We start from the raw sequence: 16,667 nt of genomic DNA on the forward strand, positions 1-16,667 counted from the left end.
ATTTGTTTTTCAAACTGAAAATTATATTGAGTAATTTCAAAATCGTCATAAAGTTTAATTGTATTTCAAAAACAGATTGGTTAAAAATAAATGCTTTCATGATGATATTTTTGGAATAGTGAAATGTGAAACTTGTTCTTTCTGCAGGTGGTTTTATCCAGCTTGTCCATGTTTACTGAGGGTTCAACTGACCATAAGTGCAGTTGTACAGAGTTAAGGGCAGTCCGCTAATGTAGTAAGCTCCATTTCTGAAAGACTGATAAAGAATTGAAGTTAAATGCAGTAGGTAATTCAGTGCTGCTAGATTTGTGCTACTTTTGACCAGTTTACAAAGGTATTTGCTCTGTCTGGTAAACCATGATAATTGTTTATCAAAGTAAAATAGTGTTTCTCTGGGTTGGGGCTAGGTTTTTGTACTTTTTGACACCGTAAATCCAAAACAAATGATTATCCATTAGGGGGCTCTCAAGGTTTAAACTGATGAATCTTGATACATATTGTTTCCAAGTATCATTTTCTAAAGCTAGATTTTTTTTTTCTTTTTTTGTTTTTACAGAAAAGGTCACGGATCGCCTACAGTGATGAGGTGCGGAATGAGCTCCTAGGGGATGATGGGAATTCCTCTGAGAGCCAGGTAGGATACTAATCAAGCAGCCCTTGTGGGTGGCTGCAGGGTGAGGGAGGTCACCAGCGTACTGGGCTTCTCAAGCTGCTCCCTAACAGCATTAGCAACAACTCATGTGGAAGTGATACTGTTTAATGCAAAGCTGAGGTCTTAATCAACTTCAAAATCTTTCAGGGAAATCTTCATTTTTAACCCTTTCTGTCTCTTCAGTGCCTATCATCTGACCCGCTGTGTATCTCTGACTCGTGTTCAGAACATTGAAATGTTTCTGTCTCTGGCAAACTGTGCAGCTTTTTTCCTTTGCAGTGTACTACTAATATGAAGCAAAGTATCAAGAAGCAGGACGTAAACGTGTCTGCAAAAAACATCTCCACTTTTGTGACATCACCTGTAGATATCCTTCACTTTTTCTTTATTATTCTTAAATGGTGTTTGTACATGCTTTCTTCAGTTTTTAGAGACATTAAGGCTTTAGTTTGTTACAGAAACTTTTAGGATGACTTCTGGAGTGTGCGGTCTTGTGGAGTGATGTTAAATGGTCCAGTTGTGTACTATGCCCATATATCCCAAAGTGGTTGCTAAACTGCAGTGACGGAAACCCATGGTCTAATAAAACATAAGACACCTTGGGTTTTAATAGATTTACATGAATTATTTTCAAAACTAGTAGTCTCGTTTCTACATATTTAAGAAATAGAGGAAAACACTTTTTTGAATTTCCTTTCATTCATTTTGTACCATTGAAATCAGCATAATGTATAGAGTTCTAAGTGGCTTCTAGGCAATGTAAATTGCATTGGTAATTTCCCACTTTATTGCACAGGAGAAAGAGATAAGTGATTTCAGAGGTTATGAAATTCTTCGTAAGAATCTTGTATTGCTCACACAGTGTTCCCAAAGGTGTCTGTTTCTTTGTTTGGCCTGCTTTAAATCATTTACATTTATTTTTTTTCACTTTTGCCACAGGCATTAACTGATATAAAACACGCTTCTGAGAGCTAATGAAGTTAAAGAATGTTACATTTTGTACTTTTAAAATGTATGCTAAAGTGTGTTTCAGTAAATTCACATATGCTTTATAAAGGACTTCTCTGCCTTAGAAGAAAAAAGAGAACATTAACTCAGTTTAACACAGTATATCATACCAGCTCTTTTGACAAGACCTTACTGGATAAAAGGGGGTGGTGTTTTGATATTAGACATCAGGTGAGAAAAGGTATTAAAATTGTGAGCCTGTTGCATACAGCAGTAGCTTTATAGTTTCTTGTTTCATAGTCGTCACCATTTGGGTTTAACCAGACTGGTATTATATGTGCTGTGTAAAACAACTGAGCTGTTTGGAGTTTTTCTAATATAATGGAATGTAACAAACTACACTGGAAAGATAACATCCTTATGCAAGCGTTTTGCTGTATCTGTATTTTCTGGATTTCAGACTACTTATTATTTCCCCTTCAGTAAGCCATTATTTCTGATTATGCACCCCAAAGCACGGCACTGCAATTCATGAACGAGACATGCTTCCACGTTTAACTTACTGCACATATATGCATGGTGAATATGCGACTCGCACATGCTATTCACGTTGTTATCCAGTCTTGCTTTTCAGAGGCATTTTGGCAACATAATTGTCCAAATGATATCACTGGTCAAAGATTATTTTAAAATTTTAAAGAAACTGTTATATAAAGTCGCAAGCTTTTTACGTGCACACAGAATATCTAATGGATTTCTGTGAGCTATCTTATTTCTCTATTTGGCAGTTATGAGGTGTAGATTAAATATGATATTCCACAAGAGGCCGTTATATCAGTTGCTCATCTCTTTTCTTAGCCACAACATTCAAGTATTACAGTTGGCCTTGCTGTTTCATGTGTCTGTATATTTGGATTCCACTGCACTGCATTAAACTTGCCTAGAAATTGGCCTTTTTGTTTCTGTAATCTACATCTGAGTAGTGATCGTTGCACCAAGGCAGAATGGAGATGACCTAATTTGTTTCACAGTGGTCTGCCCATACTTTTTAGAAAGCTTCTGCTGATTACCTGCAGCAGTTATTAACCAAAGCATGTCATTAGTGACCGCGCACTTTTCCTAATGACTCACAGATGTCTGTTTCAAAACAGTGTATATATGCATGTATGCAGACTTGTGTATATACATACATTTTATATGTGTATATATATATATATATATATATATATATATATACACACACATATATATATATATATACACACACACACACACATATATATATATATATATATATATATATATACGCATATATATTTTATTTATATATATATATATATATATATATATATATATATATATATATACATATATATACATATACATACATACATATTAAGTTATGGACTGATGAAAGTACCATCTTAGCTGTATAGGAAGATATTATTTTGAATTAATCTGTTTAAATACTACTCAGACATAAGTTACATGAAATAAGGTTGATCAGACGGCTGAAAAGAAAAAGAAAACTTCATTTTCAGAGTTCCAAATCTGGTTTAAAGGACTGAAGAAAGTACAAGGAAGTAAGATTTAGTTTTGTAATGTGCATTGGATTTTTAAGATAAATGTTTGCTTAGTAGGTAAAATATCTAATATTTTGTATTTTTGTCATTAAGCCATAAGAAACCGCTGCTAGTTTAAGAAGAACTTATGTTTTCTGTCAAGGCCTGACTCACTGCATTAATGTATTTGCACGTTAGAGTAAAAGTTTATCAGTCCTCTCTTTGATGCAGGACTGTCACCCTAAAACTTCATAAACCTTTGAGACTGCTGTATAATATCTTGGTTCTGTTCCTGTTGTGATGCATAGTTACTCCAGCTTTTCCCCACAGTGGTTGCCAGGCATATAAACCCAGATTAGCTCTTTAAGCCAGATATCTGAATTAGGTTGTAATGTACTACTAAAATTCCATGTTATAAAGGTCCCATTATGGAGGACTCTGCTTTTGTGTAACATACAAGTTTACTGTCTGATTGACATTTCAAGATCGGGTTAACTTTTCAACCTGAGCGTTTGTATTTTGTTTAAAGAAAAACTTGACACAAAGAAGTCTACATTACCTCAGTAAGTCTCAAGGTAAACATCAAACACAGAAATATGCAGTGTGGTCAGTATCTGTCAGTAAACTGTGACACAGACAAATACACAGTATTGTCAGCCTACATGTCTTTTACAAGTTTCGAAAATTAAAATATCAGGACACACTTTTTCAAGTGTAGAGGATAAACTTGCAAAACAAACATCATCATTGCTGGCTGTTTATATATTTAAGATTATGTGCATGTGTTTTAATAGATGAATCACAGAGAAATAGATGAATTGTATGTGTGTGTGTGTGTGTGTGTGTACAATAATATGCCTATACATATATAATATACATAAATATATACACACACAACACACGCACAAAACTGTAGATGCACGTACACATTATTCAAAACATTTAAAACTACTGGAAGATTCCACTGAACACATTGATGAGAAAACTCATGGAAAAATGTTAAGATCAGCTGAAACAATATTTTGTGTGCATATTTAATAATTTTGGCCATCAGTGCTGAGTTTACTTTCGTGTGGTAAAACAGCGAGTTTGAAAATCAAACTCCTACAGCCATTACATGAATTCCTGGTAGTTGATATGTGACACTGCAGTGCATTGCATATTCTTACTAACATTAACATTTACACTGAATCATTTGCAGTAGCGTTCTGCATAGGATTTATGTTTCATGACTCAGATGCTTTTGTATTTTTTTCTGATTCTTATTTGGCATGTATATTTTGAAGTATTTTTAACAAAAAAAAATCTCTGCTGTGCAGCTGAGAGTTTTAAAGTAGTAATCCTTATGTTTACTAGGCATTCAGTGTCCCCTGTATTTCTTCATACATGCGAAAACAGTGAGACCAAAGCTGCTGTAAAAGTTATGTATGTACATCAGAAAAAGACAGAATGTTTGATGTGTGTTTTCATTTTAACTACTGTTCTTAATATTTGCTATCATTAGAATTTAATTATACTTAAATGTTTTTGCTGTTATTAGAATAAAATTGTGCTTGTATAGAGGGTGTATATTACAGTTCCTCTCAGATATAAATTTCCATTTGTAACCTTAAATAAAATTCAATTTCCTACTGACAATTTAGATAGTAAAAAATCTGCTGTAACAGTATATTGTTAAAAATTACTTTTATGTCAGCATGGGTTTGTTTGTTTCCCTTTTTTCCCACTGCGTTTTGTAAAATTGTCATTTCTACATTCATGACCGATTCAAAGAATTTTAAGTCTTGCTGTCAGAAGTAAATTGTAGCCTCATTCTTTACTAATGATTTGGATGTGTAAGGTTTAAAAATGGTGCAGTAAAACTGTCTGTTAATAGTGTTTCCACTTATTACAGATTGTAATTTGTAACTTGGAAAAATATTCTGTGGTTTTTTTTCACTTAATTTTAATAATATCTATTACTAATTTTTAAGGGGTTTTTTTTGGTTATAAAATGTGGATTTTAAGGAATTTCTTTACCTGTGATATAATAGCCTAAATGTTTCCAGTTAGTAGCATTTTATTCGCCTTGTTGTTCATGAGAAACTATTTATTTACATTTTTATACTATTTTTGTATTTAGTTACTCTTAGTAAGTGAATGTAACAGTGGTTTATTGTTATTAATTTGTTTTATCACATCCATCTGTATATACAACATAAATGGATCTCAGCTTCATTTAAAATAATTGTGTAAGATAAACTTGAAATTATAAAAGAAAAATTTACCTTGTTCATACTGACTGAGACACAGAAAAATGTATATTTATATAATACTTAAGTAAGAGATAAAACAGTATATGATCTATTTCAGTGAATGCAGGTAGTATTGATATTATTAATAAATTAGATATATTGTTTTACTTAAATGTTGTAGTTCATTGTTTGAAAGTGAAATTTCTCATGAAAGGACTCGAGAATGTAGTGAGAGAGGTAATCTGATGGCATCAACTTATTTGTATTATTGCTTATGTCATATTGATACTGATAAAGTTTAAAAAGATTTGAATCAGATTTTGTAATGGCTTCTGATTTTTATATAGTAAAAAATATGATTGAAATACTACAGGAATCGTAGCCATGAAAACTTCACTGCCAGGTGGCAGTTGAAGATTATATGATGCAGATTTAAATATAATACCTTATAACGCTACAGAGTTATGGTGGTATTATATATGGGTTTGCTGCACAGTGAGTATGGCAAGCTTCAGATTTAGAGTATAACGTGAAATTGGTCATTTAATTCTTGCAAGATCTGAAAGAGGACTTGTATCATTTCATATGGGCCTGGCAGAGAAGATCATTACTGTCCACATATCTGTTCGTTGCATGCTGTAGATATATAGCGAAATAAATAGAGAAGCTTCATAAGTTGTGAAAATTACGTGTTCGACCCATGATAATGTGTAAAAGATGTTTAATGGAGTTCAGCATTTACCCGTTATCTGTATGCCAACAGAGACAGCAGTGATGTTATTGACTTTTTAATAATTCGGCAGTTTTATGCATCACGTGGCCTGCGTTTTGCACTCAATTTCTTTATTACATACACACACACACACACACTTTTCTCTATGCGGCACAGTTTTTATGTCAGTCACGGCAGAAGGCTGGGCCACTAGAGATTCCGCCAGTTCATTCTGGCGCAAACCGGATTTTTCAGGCAACAAAGAAACAGATTACCACTTGTGTTGAATTCTGTATTTAAAACAATCTTCGTCTGAAAATCTGCGTATTATCTTTATTCAAAAATAACAGCAGTGCAGAGTTTAATGCTGATTATGATTGGAGAAATACGAATTACAATAAAACAACTTAGCATACCAACTGTTTTGCACATTGTCAGACCTTAATCAATTCAAATGATGCATTTTTTGTTTGATTTGTGTGAATATGCTTCAGCATACTACAAAAACCTAAACAAAACCCTCACAGCCTAGCTTAGTAACAAATCCTGTACCAGGCTTATAACCATCCATGCAGCACAAACAAGATAGAACATATGTGTTTGGGTTCTTTTGAAAAAACAAATGCGCTCTGTTTTAAAAGTGTTCATTGGTTATGACAGGCCACTGTGATTGAAACAGACCTTTCCACAGCATGGTTTTAAACTTTGGCCCTTTAAGTATCATTAGTATCTGGAAGGTGGTGACCTGAGAAGGACAAAATATCAGTGCACACTACTTTCAGACCCATCTGCTTGAGAGGGACTTCTTTAAACTCTACCTACCTCTTTAAAAAGGGTTGGTTCTTCCATTCAAATAATATGTTGCACACTAGTTTTATGGTTTCAGATTTTTAAGGGTAAAAGTTAACCCTGTAAAACTGCATGAAGGTGTCTTTGGTTAAGTATGAAATTTAAAAAGTATTAGCTTACCAAGGAATCTGGCACTGAATCAGGACTTTAAAACTGTAGGCACACATGCGTATATGTATATATATATATATATATATATATATATATATATATATATATATATATATATATATATATATACACACACACACACACAATTACACAAATTAATTATTTTAACTAGTCTTAAGTGTACTAATAGGAAAGTGCTTTATTGTATACATCCTGTAGTCTGTTATAAAGCTTTGTTAACATTTCATACTTTCCCGCAGGTCCAGGAATATATATCCTTTCAAAGTCACAAAATATTATTTTGAGCAGTTCGTATTCAAGCATTGGTTAAAATGAGTACTAAAATGCATATAGCTTGTTTCTGAGTTACATATAATCACACTGAAGTTTACATAAATACAATTATTTTATTGTAAAGATGAGGGAAAGCATCTCATGGTATTACAGAAGATTGCACATGGCATTTGTCAAGGTCATACCAAGAGTGAGATTATTTTTTATACTTATTATTCCACAAGTCAACCCTCCTCAGATTTTCTGAAGAGGTATCCTCTCCCAGTCACTGTAAAGGCACATTACTTCTGTTTTTAGTATATGATATGTCTGCGGTTTCTAAGTAATGTAACACCACTAGATAGAACTGGCCCTTGCTTTTGGTGGCTACTGGTTTGGTTTGGCTGCATTATGATATGAGAAACGTATGGAAGGGCTAGCTATTGCACCTTCATACCGAAGCCCCTGATAGGAATTTGTGCTTTACCACTAGCACTAATTTCTGCCTTTTTATTTTCTGCTGAATATGATTTCATCATGTAAATATGATACATGAACTTGTCTGCATGGAGTGGCATTCATACTGTGTAGCGAGTACAGTGCACCCTGAAAGTCTCTTGTTCAGTTATATTCCTCTGTAGGTCTGGGTCATATCGAAAATGATTGCTTGTAACCATTATTCTGATTACCTGAAGGATGTGTGTCAGGAAGTGATTCTTTTTCAAGGTATTCCATTTTGTTGTTTTCAGTGATCTTTGTAATAGATTTGTGACTAAGATTCAATTTTGTGTTTTTTTTTTTTTTTGGTGGGGTGTGGAGTACCATTTTCCTTTGTTAAAAACATGCTCCATATTGGCCGTTCAACAGTAAAATGCTGCCTGTTAGGAAGCGGTCTTGATTCATGACATGTAATAACATGAGCTAAGATTGATGAGCATTGTCAGTCTGGTGACTAAACTGGATTGTTCCCCTTCCATTTATTAAGCTGAGGCATGCTGGTAAATAGAACTAGCTTTCATTCTTCTGACTTTCCTTACTGATCAGTTACCTGAGCTGTGTGAAGCATAACATGTAACATGGCTTTTTCAGGTTTCAGCCCACAACTCTTCTGCCAATCAAGTGTATATCCCGGATGTTTAATATTGGTCAGGCTGTTGTCATGTTTCCTGTAATAGGGCGGAGTAAGGGTTATGCTTTTATACATTTGCCTAATGCACAGGTCTAATGCCTGCTGTAGCAGGACATAACAGCTTGCACTAAAGAGTGCTTTATAGCTGTGGCATAGCTACCTGCTGCTGACAGATCCCCCAGCTTCTAGAACTTTTAACACTTTTGTATATTGCTTCCAGGGTGCATCTTAACAAGTTTTTTCATAGCAACTGGCAGGGGCAGAAAATAAGTATCACAAATATTTTGGCAATCAGATTTGCTTATTGTGTGGCATTTTAAACACTAAAACACAGTAGTCAACCAGCCTTCCTCCCCCTTCTCAATCTCCAGATTATCCTGCATTTTGATGGTATTTATTGCTCATGTATCGGACATGTTCCTGTTCTTCACAGGTTTTTTTCATTTGGGCAACCTCTCTGTGCCCTTATTTACTTATTTTTGTGTGATATAGTATTGTTTGTTTGCATCGTCACATCAGTGAGACACCCATGGTCTGCTTTTGTTGCTTCTTTTCTGTCCCCATACACTCACTCTTGATAGCACGCTCAGTTTATTCTTTGTTTTTGTGACTATCTTGAATTTGTTACATTGCAGCATTTCTGAGCATGTGCACATGTGCACACACAAACTCTTTTGATCTACTGTGTACTTGTTATTATTTGTGCACCAGCATGTGCTGCTTTTCATTCACACTACTGCTTACTAAGCCTCATTCTTTGTCCTCATCTCTAAGTATTGATCTGAATTCACCTGTTGAACATGCTGCCATTTCTCACCCCCTTGCTCTCTGTATCCACTTTTCTCCTCTCTGCATTCTGTACACATTTTCTCAGAGCTTTCTCCCAGTGCTGTACTGACGTTTAATTGTTCCTTTCATTCCCTTGCCCCAAGTCATTTCTTTCTCATTAGTCAAAGATCTCTTCTCTGTGCTGGGCTTTTTCTAGCAGCTTGTCTCTACTGATTTGCTATATTTAGATGTTCCTCAATAAGTAAAGGTCTGATACGACATCCTCTAAAATAGTTTAGCTTAGTATGTCCCTTATAGTGCTTGCTTGGCAGTCCCGCATTCTGACAACTTCTTGTTTGCATTAGCATGCAGCGTATCTTAACAAGTTGCTTATATTTTATCAAATATCCTTGTCCTGAGACTAATGTCCATGCTGAATTATTCAGCATATATATGTATGTGTTTGTGTACGTTATCCATGTCAAACACAGATGATTTGATATTTTAATTTTGAAAACAAAACAATACAAAAACAAACAAATAAGGAAAATGATTGGAGAAGAAACTAAACATTTACTTCTCCGATTGCTAAATCTGAAACCCTGTCATTATATTTAGCCCAAAATTGTCTGAATAGTGATAATGTTACAGAAAGTGTTTTTGTAAGGTAAGGTATTGGTTATGGTTAGGGGCAGGCCTAGGATTAGCAGGCATTTATAAGGTGAGCAGAGAGGATTCACTGTCACCAGCATTTGGTTGAGCTGTTGTATTGTCAGAAGTGTGCTCTGCATGCCGAATATATCAAATGTACATTTTGTCGAATGCAAGGGAAAGGTTTTATATGTATTTTGGAGGTTGTGTGTTTTGTTTTTCTTAATGCTTAAACCTTCTGAAGCTTCCCTGCCCACCTTACTGATATGTGCTAGGACTAACCCTACCCCTAATCCCAACCCTGCACCTTACCTTAGAAACACTTCCTGTAACACTACCCCTATTCAGACAGATCATGTCTGCAGTTAGTGGTAGGTTTAAAAAAAGAGCAAGAGGAAACTGTTTTCCTTTTACAGCCTGGTATGTTTCAGTGTTTTAGGTGTTCAATCATTTTGCTGTATATATATGTATATTCATATATATGTATGCGTAGAAATGTATATACATACACATGTCTATGACACTTGATTGAATGCCCAATTGTTTGAAGCCTAAATGAAATTACTGAAATCAAATGGTTGAAAGCCCATTTCTCTAAAACACATTTTAATTAAATTCCAGCTGAAAAAACATCATACAGAGAACATCACCCAAGGGGAAATGTCATAAAGAGTTTTTTTTGTAGGGGGCAAGCCCCCATGTATACCCCACATGTGGGCAGCTTCACCCTTTGCACTCCCATACTAAAATCTACTGACTTCATGGTTGCACAAATTACCACACACAAGGAGGAACTGTTAGTACACAAATATGGCATCATCTGCTTTCACAACACGTTTTGGTTTTAAGCTAAATATTGTCTTTCTGCACTTCTGTAATAGGCTGACTGTAAAATGGAAAAAGCCTTTTCACCATCTGGCAAGAGGGTCAATCTCTTCATGTAGTCATTGAGCTTTTTTTTTATTCCTTCTGGCCTTGCTTTAAGGTCTGTCAGGGCTCTGTGCTCCTAAAAATAATCCTACCTTTTCAACAGCAATGCAGGCGTCTCAGGGCTTGGAATTATTTTATGTTAGTGGTGTTTGATCCCTTCTCAATTACAGTTCAGTGGAAGTATGAAGTCAGATCTCCCTGGCACCTGCATTGGTGTGTGCATCTCAGGCTGTACACATCAGCTTTCTTCCTCCTGATCAGCTCGTTCCTCATACTGCTCAGCCTGATGATGAGGAATAACTGCTGGAGTCATCTGGTAGTGGAAAGGATTGGAGATACTCAATAACTTAGGTTTTTTCTCTTAGGGCCCCCCTTCATACCAGGTAGATTGGTTGGCCATGGTTGAGGAGGAGTTGCAAGGTATACCCTATCCAATGCCTGAATCTGAGGCATGAGAGATTGGATGTTCATTCTGGTGCTGGAGTTTACCTTTAGGAACCTCATTTGGATCTCTGTGTTAGGCGCACATTGTGTGCGTCTATGTCTGTTTATCTTTCTGTCTCTGCCTATCATGCAGACTCAGGTGCTTGTTAACCTAATTACATGTGTGACTCAGTCACTCACTCACCACTATGGTTTTTCCCTCCACAACATAACCTGGCTGCTGGAATGGGAAAAGAGTGTGTGACCCTTTCCATGAGGTCTTTCATTTTGGCCAGAGAGAGAGAGAGGCCTCCATTCTTAGCAAGTACAAAGTGTTAGGATCCTTGCATTCATGTGGTTGTTCTATAGATGGAATCTCATTGAGACTGATGCTGGTACACTTATGGTCTTGCTTGTCCCTCCCCATCAGAATACCTGCGCCTTCATATTTTCGCCTCACACACACACACACACACACACACACACACACACACACACACACACACACACACACACACTCTCTCTCATCATGGGGGGATGGGTCTTATTGCTATAACACCCTTTGGCAGACTGGAGTAGTACTTTTGCTAATGATTTGTATACTGACTTTCTGTGGGCCTCATACCCTTCTGGTGTTATTAGAAGCATAAATCTTTTAATCCTTGACAAGCTGATAGGGTGACTTGGAGGCAAACAGGGTAGGCTGTAAGTTCCCATCTCTGGCAACCTTGGACTTGAGTCCTGAATTATACCTTCCAATTATTCATGTTTCAGTGCTTAAGTATTGTATTGGGAGTAGCAAGTCTTGAGTCCCTGAATCTAGGATCAAGGAAGGGCTATTTCTTTTTCTGTTCTTAGTGATCTTGGTGGTTTTTCATTTGAGCCCCTGCATGTTGGATGCTTTGGCTAGGTTGGTGGGATGGTAGGCTCTGCATTGTGCTTCTACAAGTGGGCTTTACTTTTGTGTTCCAAGATGAAGGGCAAGCTCAAAGCCATTCCTCTGGATGCTTATTTTGTTATCAGCATTTTATTTGGCTAGAGACTGTGGTTCCTGAACAGTGCTTTCTTTGGTGGGAGGGAGAATCGATCCACTTTGGCTTCATCACCCATTTCTTGTGTTCATACTCCTAAACAGAAGTTGTTATTGCAGGTTCCCTGATGAGAGGACAGGTAACCTGAGTCCTCCCCCCTCTTCTTCATCTTCTCAAGCTGGCCTACTTTCAGGACTGAGCCACCATTGCCCCTTTCTTGAGCCAATTGGTTGTATAGAGCCCTTGCGTAGACATTAAGTAGTAATATGTCATTTTGACCTCCCTTTTTTCTTGTGCCTGTTGATTCCTTCGTGCTATTTGTACTTCTGCAACCTTCAAGCTGTGTTTTGTGAGAAGATTGCCTTGGTGGTATGGGCTGGGAATCTTGGTTTGTTGTTCCAAGTTTCCTTGTCTCTTGGTGACACTTACCTTGGGCGGGCCCCAGGCTTTCTGGGGGATTATGTAGTCTCTGGTAAAGTTTGCTGCATCTGACTCTTAGTGTTGTTATCCTGTGTGGAATCCCCCCTCCTTTATTTTCTAACCCTCCTCAGAGAATGGTTTAGTGCTAGTCCTATGCTGCCTGGAGGTGTTTGAGAATCTCATTTGGGTTTAAGGCCTTTTTTAAGTTCAGTGGTTCATCTTATACTTTGGTTCCTGTTCTAATGGGCTGAGCTGGAGTTACCCTGGTCCATCTCTGAATGGGGTGGAGCAGTAGCCTATTTGGGCTTATTTCCACTAGGCAAGGTTACTGTGGCTCCTGCCATTTGACAACTTTCATTCTCTTGGTGGAGGTGGGGGAGGGGGTAGGATGTTATGTTCCAGTTAATTATGAATAATTTGTTTCCCTTTCACCTTGGATTGTTACCTGGGGGTCTTCTTATTGGTAGATGTTAAGTTGTCTATCTCGCCTTCATTCTTGCTGGATGGGTTCGGAGCCGACCTCGGCTCCGACTCGGCCACTCTAAAAGCTCGAGAGTTGGTTCCACCGGCTCGAGGCTCCCCTTATATCCCACAATGCTAGGCGAGAGTTACCTCAGATCTCGTTTGCCGCTACAGCTTCGAGGTTGGTTGCTTCTACCGGTTCCTGGTGAGTGTTAATTTTTCTTGTAAAAGTTACTCTTTTAAACCCCTTTAAGTTAAATTTCTTTCTTAGTTAGTGTAGATTACAAAACTTTATCCCCGACCCTAAATTTTTCCGTTTTTTACCAAAGAACCTTTGGTTCTTCCTTTGGGCCTTAGGCCTTCCCTTCCCTAGTGGAGTGTTTGTGTTTCTTGTAGTTTACTTTAGTTTAGTGTACTTTAAATTCTAGTATTACTACTAAAATTATTATTTTTCCTGACAGGGTATAACTTGTGTGTTTGGGTGTGTGTTTGTGTACACCTGTTAGTCAGGAAATGTCCAAAGAAGCAAAGGTCTTCGATTCAAGAAGTGTGATGCGGCTGTCAGAAAATGTCTCTGACAGACGCCACACTTCTTGTGTCTATTGTCTGGGGTTTGCACCTGCAGGACTCCTGTGCTGTGTGCCATGGCTTCAGCCCCAGGGTCCTGCAGGAAAGAAAAAATTAATTCTTAGAGGTTTACTGAAGCCAGAGGATTCCCTGTCAGTTTCAACAGGGAAGCCCTCTAAGGCATCGAGGTCTTCGGCCCGCTTCTGAGCCGAGACCTCAGGTTGCTCAACCTTGCCTTTATCGGCTCCCGCTGGAGCCGATAAGTCTCAGTCCACAGTTTTGTGGTTCCTCGGCCCGCCGGAGCCGAGGTTATTGAGGTTCCCGTGTCGGCTCCGACCAGACCTTCGGAGCCGGCTAACCAGGAAGAGGTCTAGGTCACCATCTCTTGGCTCCGCTCATTCAGCTCCAGGATCTCCCCTGCTGTCTGAACGGAGCCAAAGGTCTCATTCCTCTAGGTCATCGAGGCTGTCCGATCATGACCTTCAGAGGGTAGTGAGTCACTACTTAAGTCCGAGGCACTAGCCCAGATGCTTCAGAGCCCGACTCATCAGTCGGTGCCTGCCCCGTCCATCAACTTTTTCCTCCTTCGACTCTCTTGAGTTCGAGCCGGGTCGCGCCGGAACCGAGATGTGATTACTTCCGAGCCGAGACAATTGTCTTCGGCCCGCTGCCGGCTCCGCTTCTTTGGAAGAATCTCGCGCCGACTTCCTCGCCGGCTCCGAGGGGTGAGTGGCATCGACCCTTGTCCGACCCTCTCCCTCTCGGGCTTCAAGCGCTGGTGAGTTCGGCCCCGACATCGCCTCGGAGCCATCACTGTCGGTGCCGAGGGGTTCTTAGCTCTCGAGCGGGACCTCTGGCTCTGCCTGACAGGGGTGCATTCGAGGTCATGGAGTGTGTTAGAGCCTGGCTCTACTCCACAGTCGGCTCCCCCGCCCCTCCCTCTATGCTGCCTCAGGGTAAGTCGACTCACTCCCTCATCCTGGACCGCAGAGAGCCAGCTCCTCAGGAGCCCCCTGTGGGGATTTCATCCTCTTCGAGGCCTCTCCTGATTTGGCAGAAGAGCCCCTCGGAAGAGGAAGTGCAAGAGGAAACACATTGACTCACCTGAGTCTATCACGCCAGACACAGATTTGGATGATTCTGAGGGTTCCCCGTTCCCCTTCTGAAGATGTCTCATTTGCAGACATTCTGGAGATCCTGAAACAGAGGGAAATTGGCCAGCCCTTAACCCTTCGGAGGACTAATCTGTGTATCTTGAGGCGCTTGGCTCTCGCCCTTCCACCTCCTGGGTGTCCCTCCTTCGACCCCCTCATGCAGGTGGTTGCTAAGAAGGCATGGACGGCTCCTGATTCAGTGGACCCCACTCCCAGGAGACCCTCTAAGTTCATTACAGCTCCATCAGACAAGCAATTTTTATCAAAAGGAGTTTCTGTGGATGCTATGGTGGTAGCTGCTGCCACAAAGAAGGAACTGGCTGATCCTTCAGTGCCTGTCCATCCACCTAACAAGGAATCTAGGTCCATGGATAGGTAATGGAAGCGGATGTTCTCCTCAGCGACATTTACCATGCTCGCTGAACTACCTGTGCCATTTCACTCGCCTTCAAAGGGACTTGATCAAGGAAGCGAGTGAAATGTTAAGGATCCTACAGCTGCGGGTTTCAAGAAAAGATGAACACGCAGCTGGCTACCCTTAATTCCATATCCAACTCCTCCATGCGCCTCTCTTATGTGGCTGATGGAGCGAGCAGAGCCGCAGGGACAGGTGTAGCCTTACGTAGGCACGCCTGGATGCGGCTATGCAATTTTATGGACCCTTTCAAGACGCTCTTTCACTAACTCCCCTTTGATGGATCATCTCTTTGGTCCTCAAGTGAAAGAAACCCTGACTAGGTGCGAGACTGATGGCAAGACCCTTTCTGCCGCCGGAGTCCATTTTTCGACTCCTTCTAGGCCTTACCCCAAAGGCCAGAAGGGTGGAAGATGTGGTTCCGTAAACAATCTCAAGGGACTTCGCCTGACGACAGAGTCGCTTTCCTACCAAAGGCAGAGGTGGGAATAACAATGGTAGACGCCGCCTAGGGGCAGGGGGTCCGCAGAACCAGGGCAATCGGGAAGCCTTCCTGACAAGCCCTTTCAGCATCCCTGAGGTCTTGCCCTGCTGCCCATCTTCGGAGGCAGTCGGGGAAGATTGTCACTGTACCCAGAAGCCTGGCTATCCCTGACTCAAGACAAATGGGTACAGTCCATCATTTCAAGGCTATTCTATCCCCTTTCTTCGCTTTCCAAATCAGTCAAAAAATCCCTTCCAGATGTTCCACCCGCTCAAAGGGATATAGCAGCTTTGGAAATTTCAAAACTGCTTGCAAAAAGAGCAATTCAGCCAGTGCCAGCAGACCAACAAGGATCCGAATCTACTCAAGGTTCTTTTAGTTCCAAAGAAAACAGGGGACTGAGACCGATTTTGGATCTCAGTGTCTTGAACAAATCAGTCAAGAAAACAAGATTTCGATGGTCACGCTGCAATCCATTCTTCCCCTTTTGGGCAAAGGAAACTGGATGTGCTGTATAGACCTTCGATGCGTACTATCACATAAAATGAACAGACGCCCAGAAGATTCCTCCGCTTCAGGCTGGGAACCAGTCATTTTCAGTTCAGGGCCCTGCCCTTTGGTCTCACCACTGCCCCCGGTGTTTACCAAATGCATGGCAGTGGTAGCTTCTCACCTGAGACGACAAGGATTCCAGGTGTTTCCATATTTGGACGACTGGCTTCTCACAGCTCCCACCAAGCATCTCCTTCTGATGGCCAGAGATTATACTTTTCGCTTTGTCAAAAACTGGGTATTTCAATAAATTGCGAAAGTCTGTTTTGTCGCCTTGTCGCACTATTACCTACATAGGCTAAATTTAGATACTATAAACATGTCTGCAAGGCTAACTTAA

General features: G+C 39.5%; 1 protein-coding gene across 2 annotated transcripts in view; it reads left to right on the top strand.

The window, feature by feature from the left end:
* Positions 1 to 16,667, top strand: part of VTI1A (vesicle transport through interaction with t-SNAREs 1A) — a 3,369,915-nt gene that overhangs the window by 672,894 nt on the left and 2,680,354 nt on the right. For both annotated transcript variants that reach the window (XM_044055852.1, XM_044055853.1), the window contains exon 4: positions 557 to 634. In XM_044055852.1, coding sequence (XP_043911787.1) covers positions 557 to 634 — 78 coding nt within the window. The remainder of the gene's footprint in view (positions 1 to 556; positions 635 to 16,667) is intronic.

The sequence above is a fragment of the Protopterus annectens genome, chromosome 14.part0 (assembly GCF_019279795.1).
Source record: "Protopterus annectens isolate FY-2018-M chromosome 14.part0, PAN1.0, whole genome shotgun sequence".
Lineage (NCBI taxonomy): Eukaryota > Metazoa > Chordata > Ceratodontiformes > Protopteridae > Protopterus > Protopterus annectens.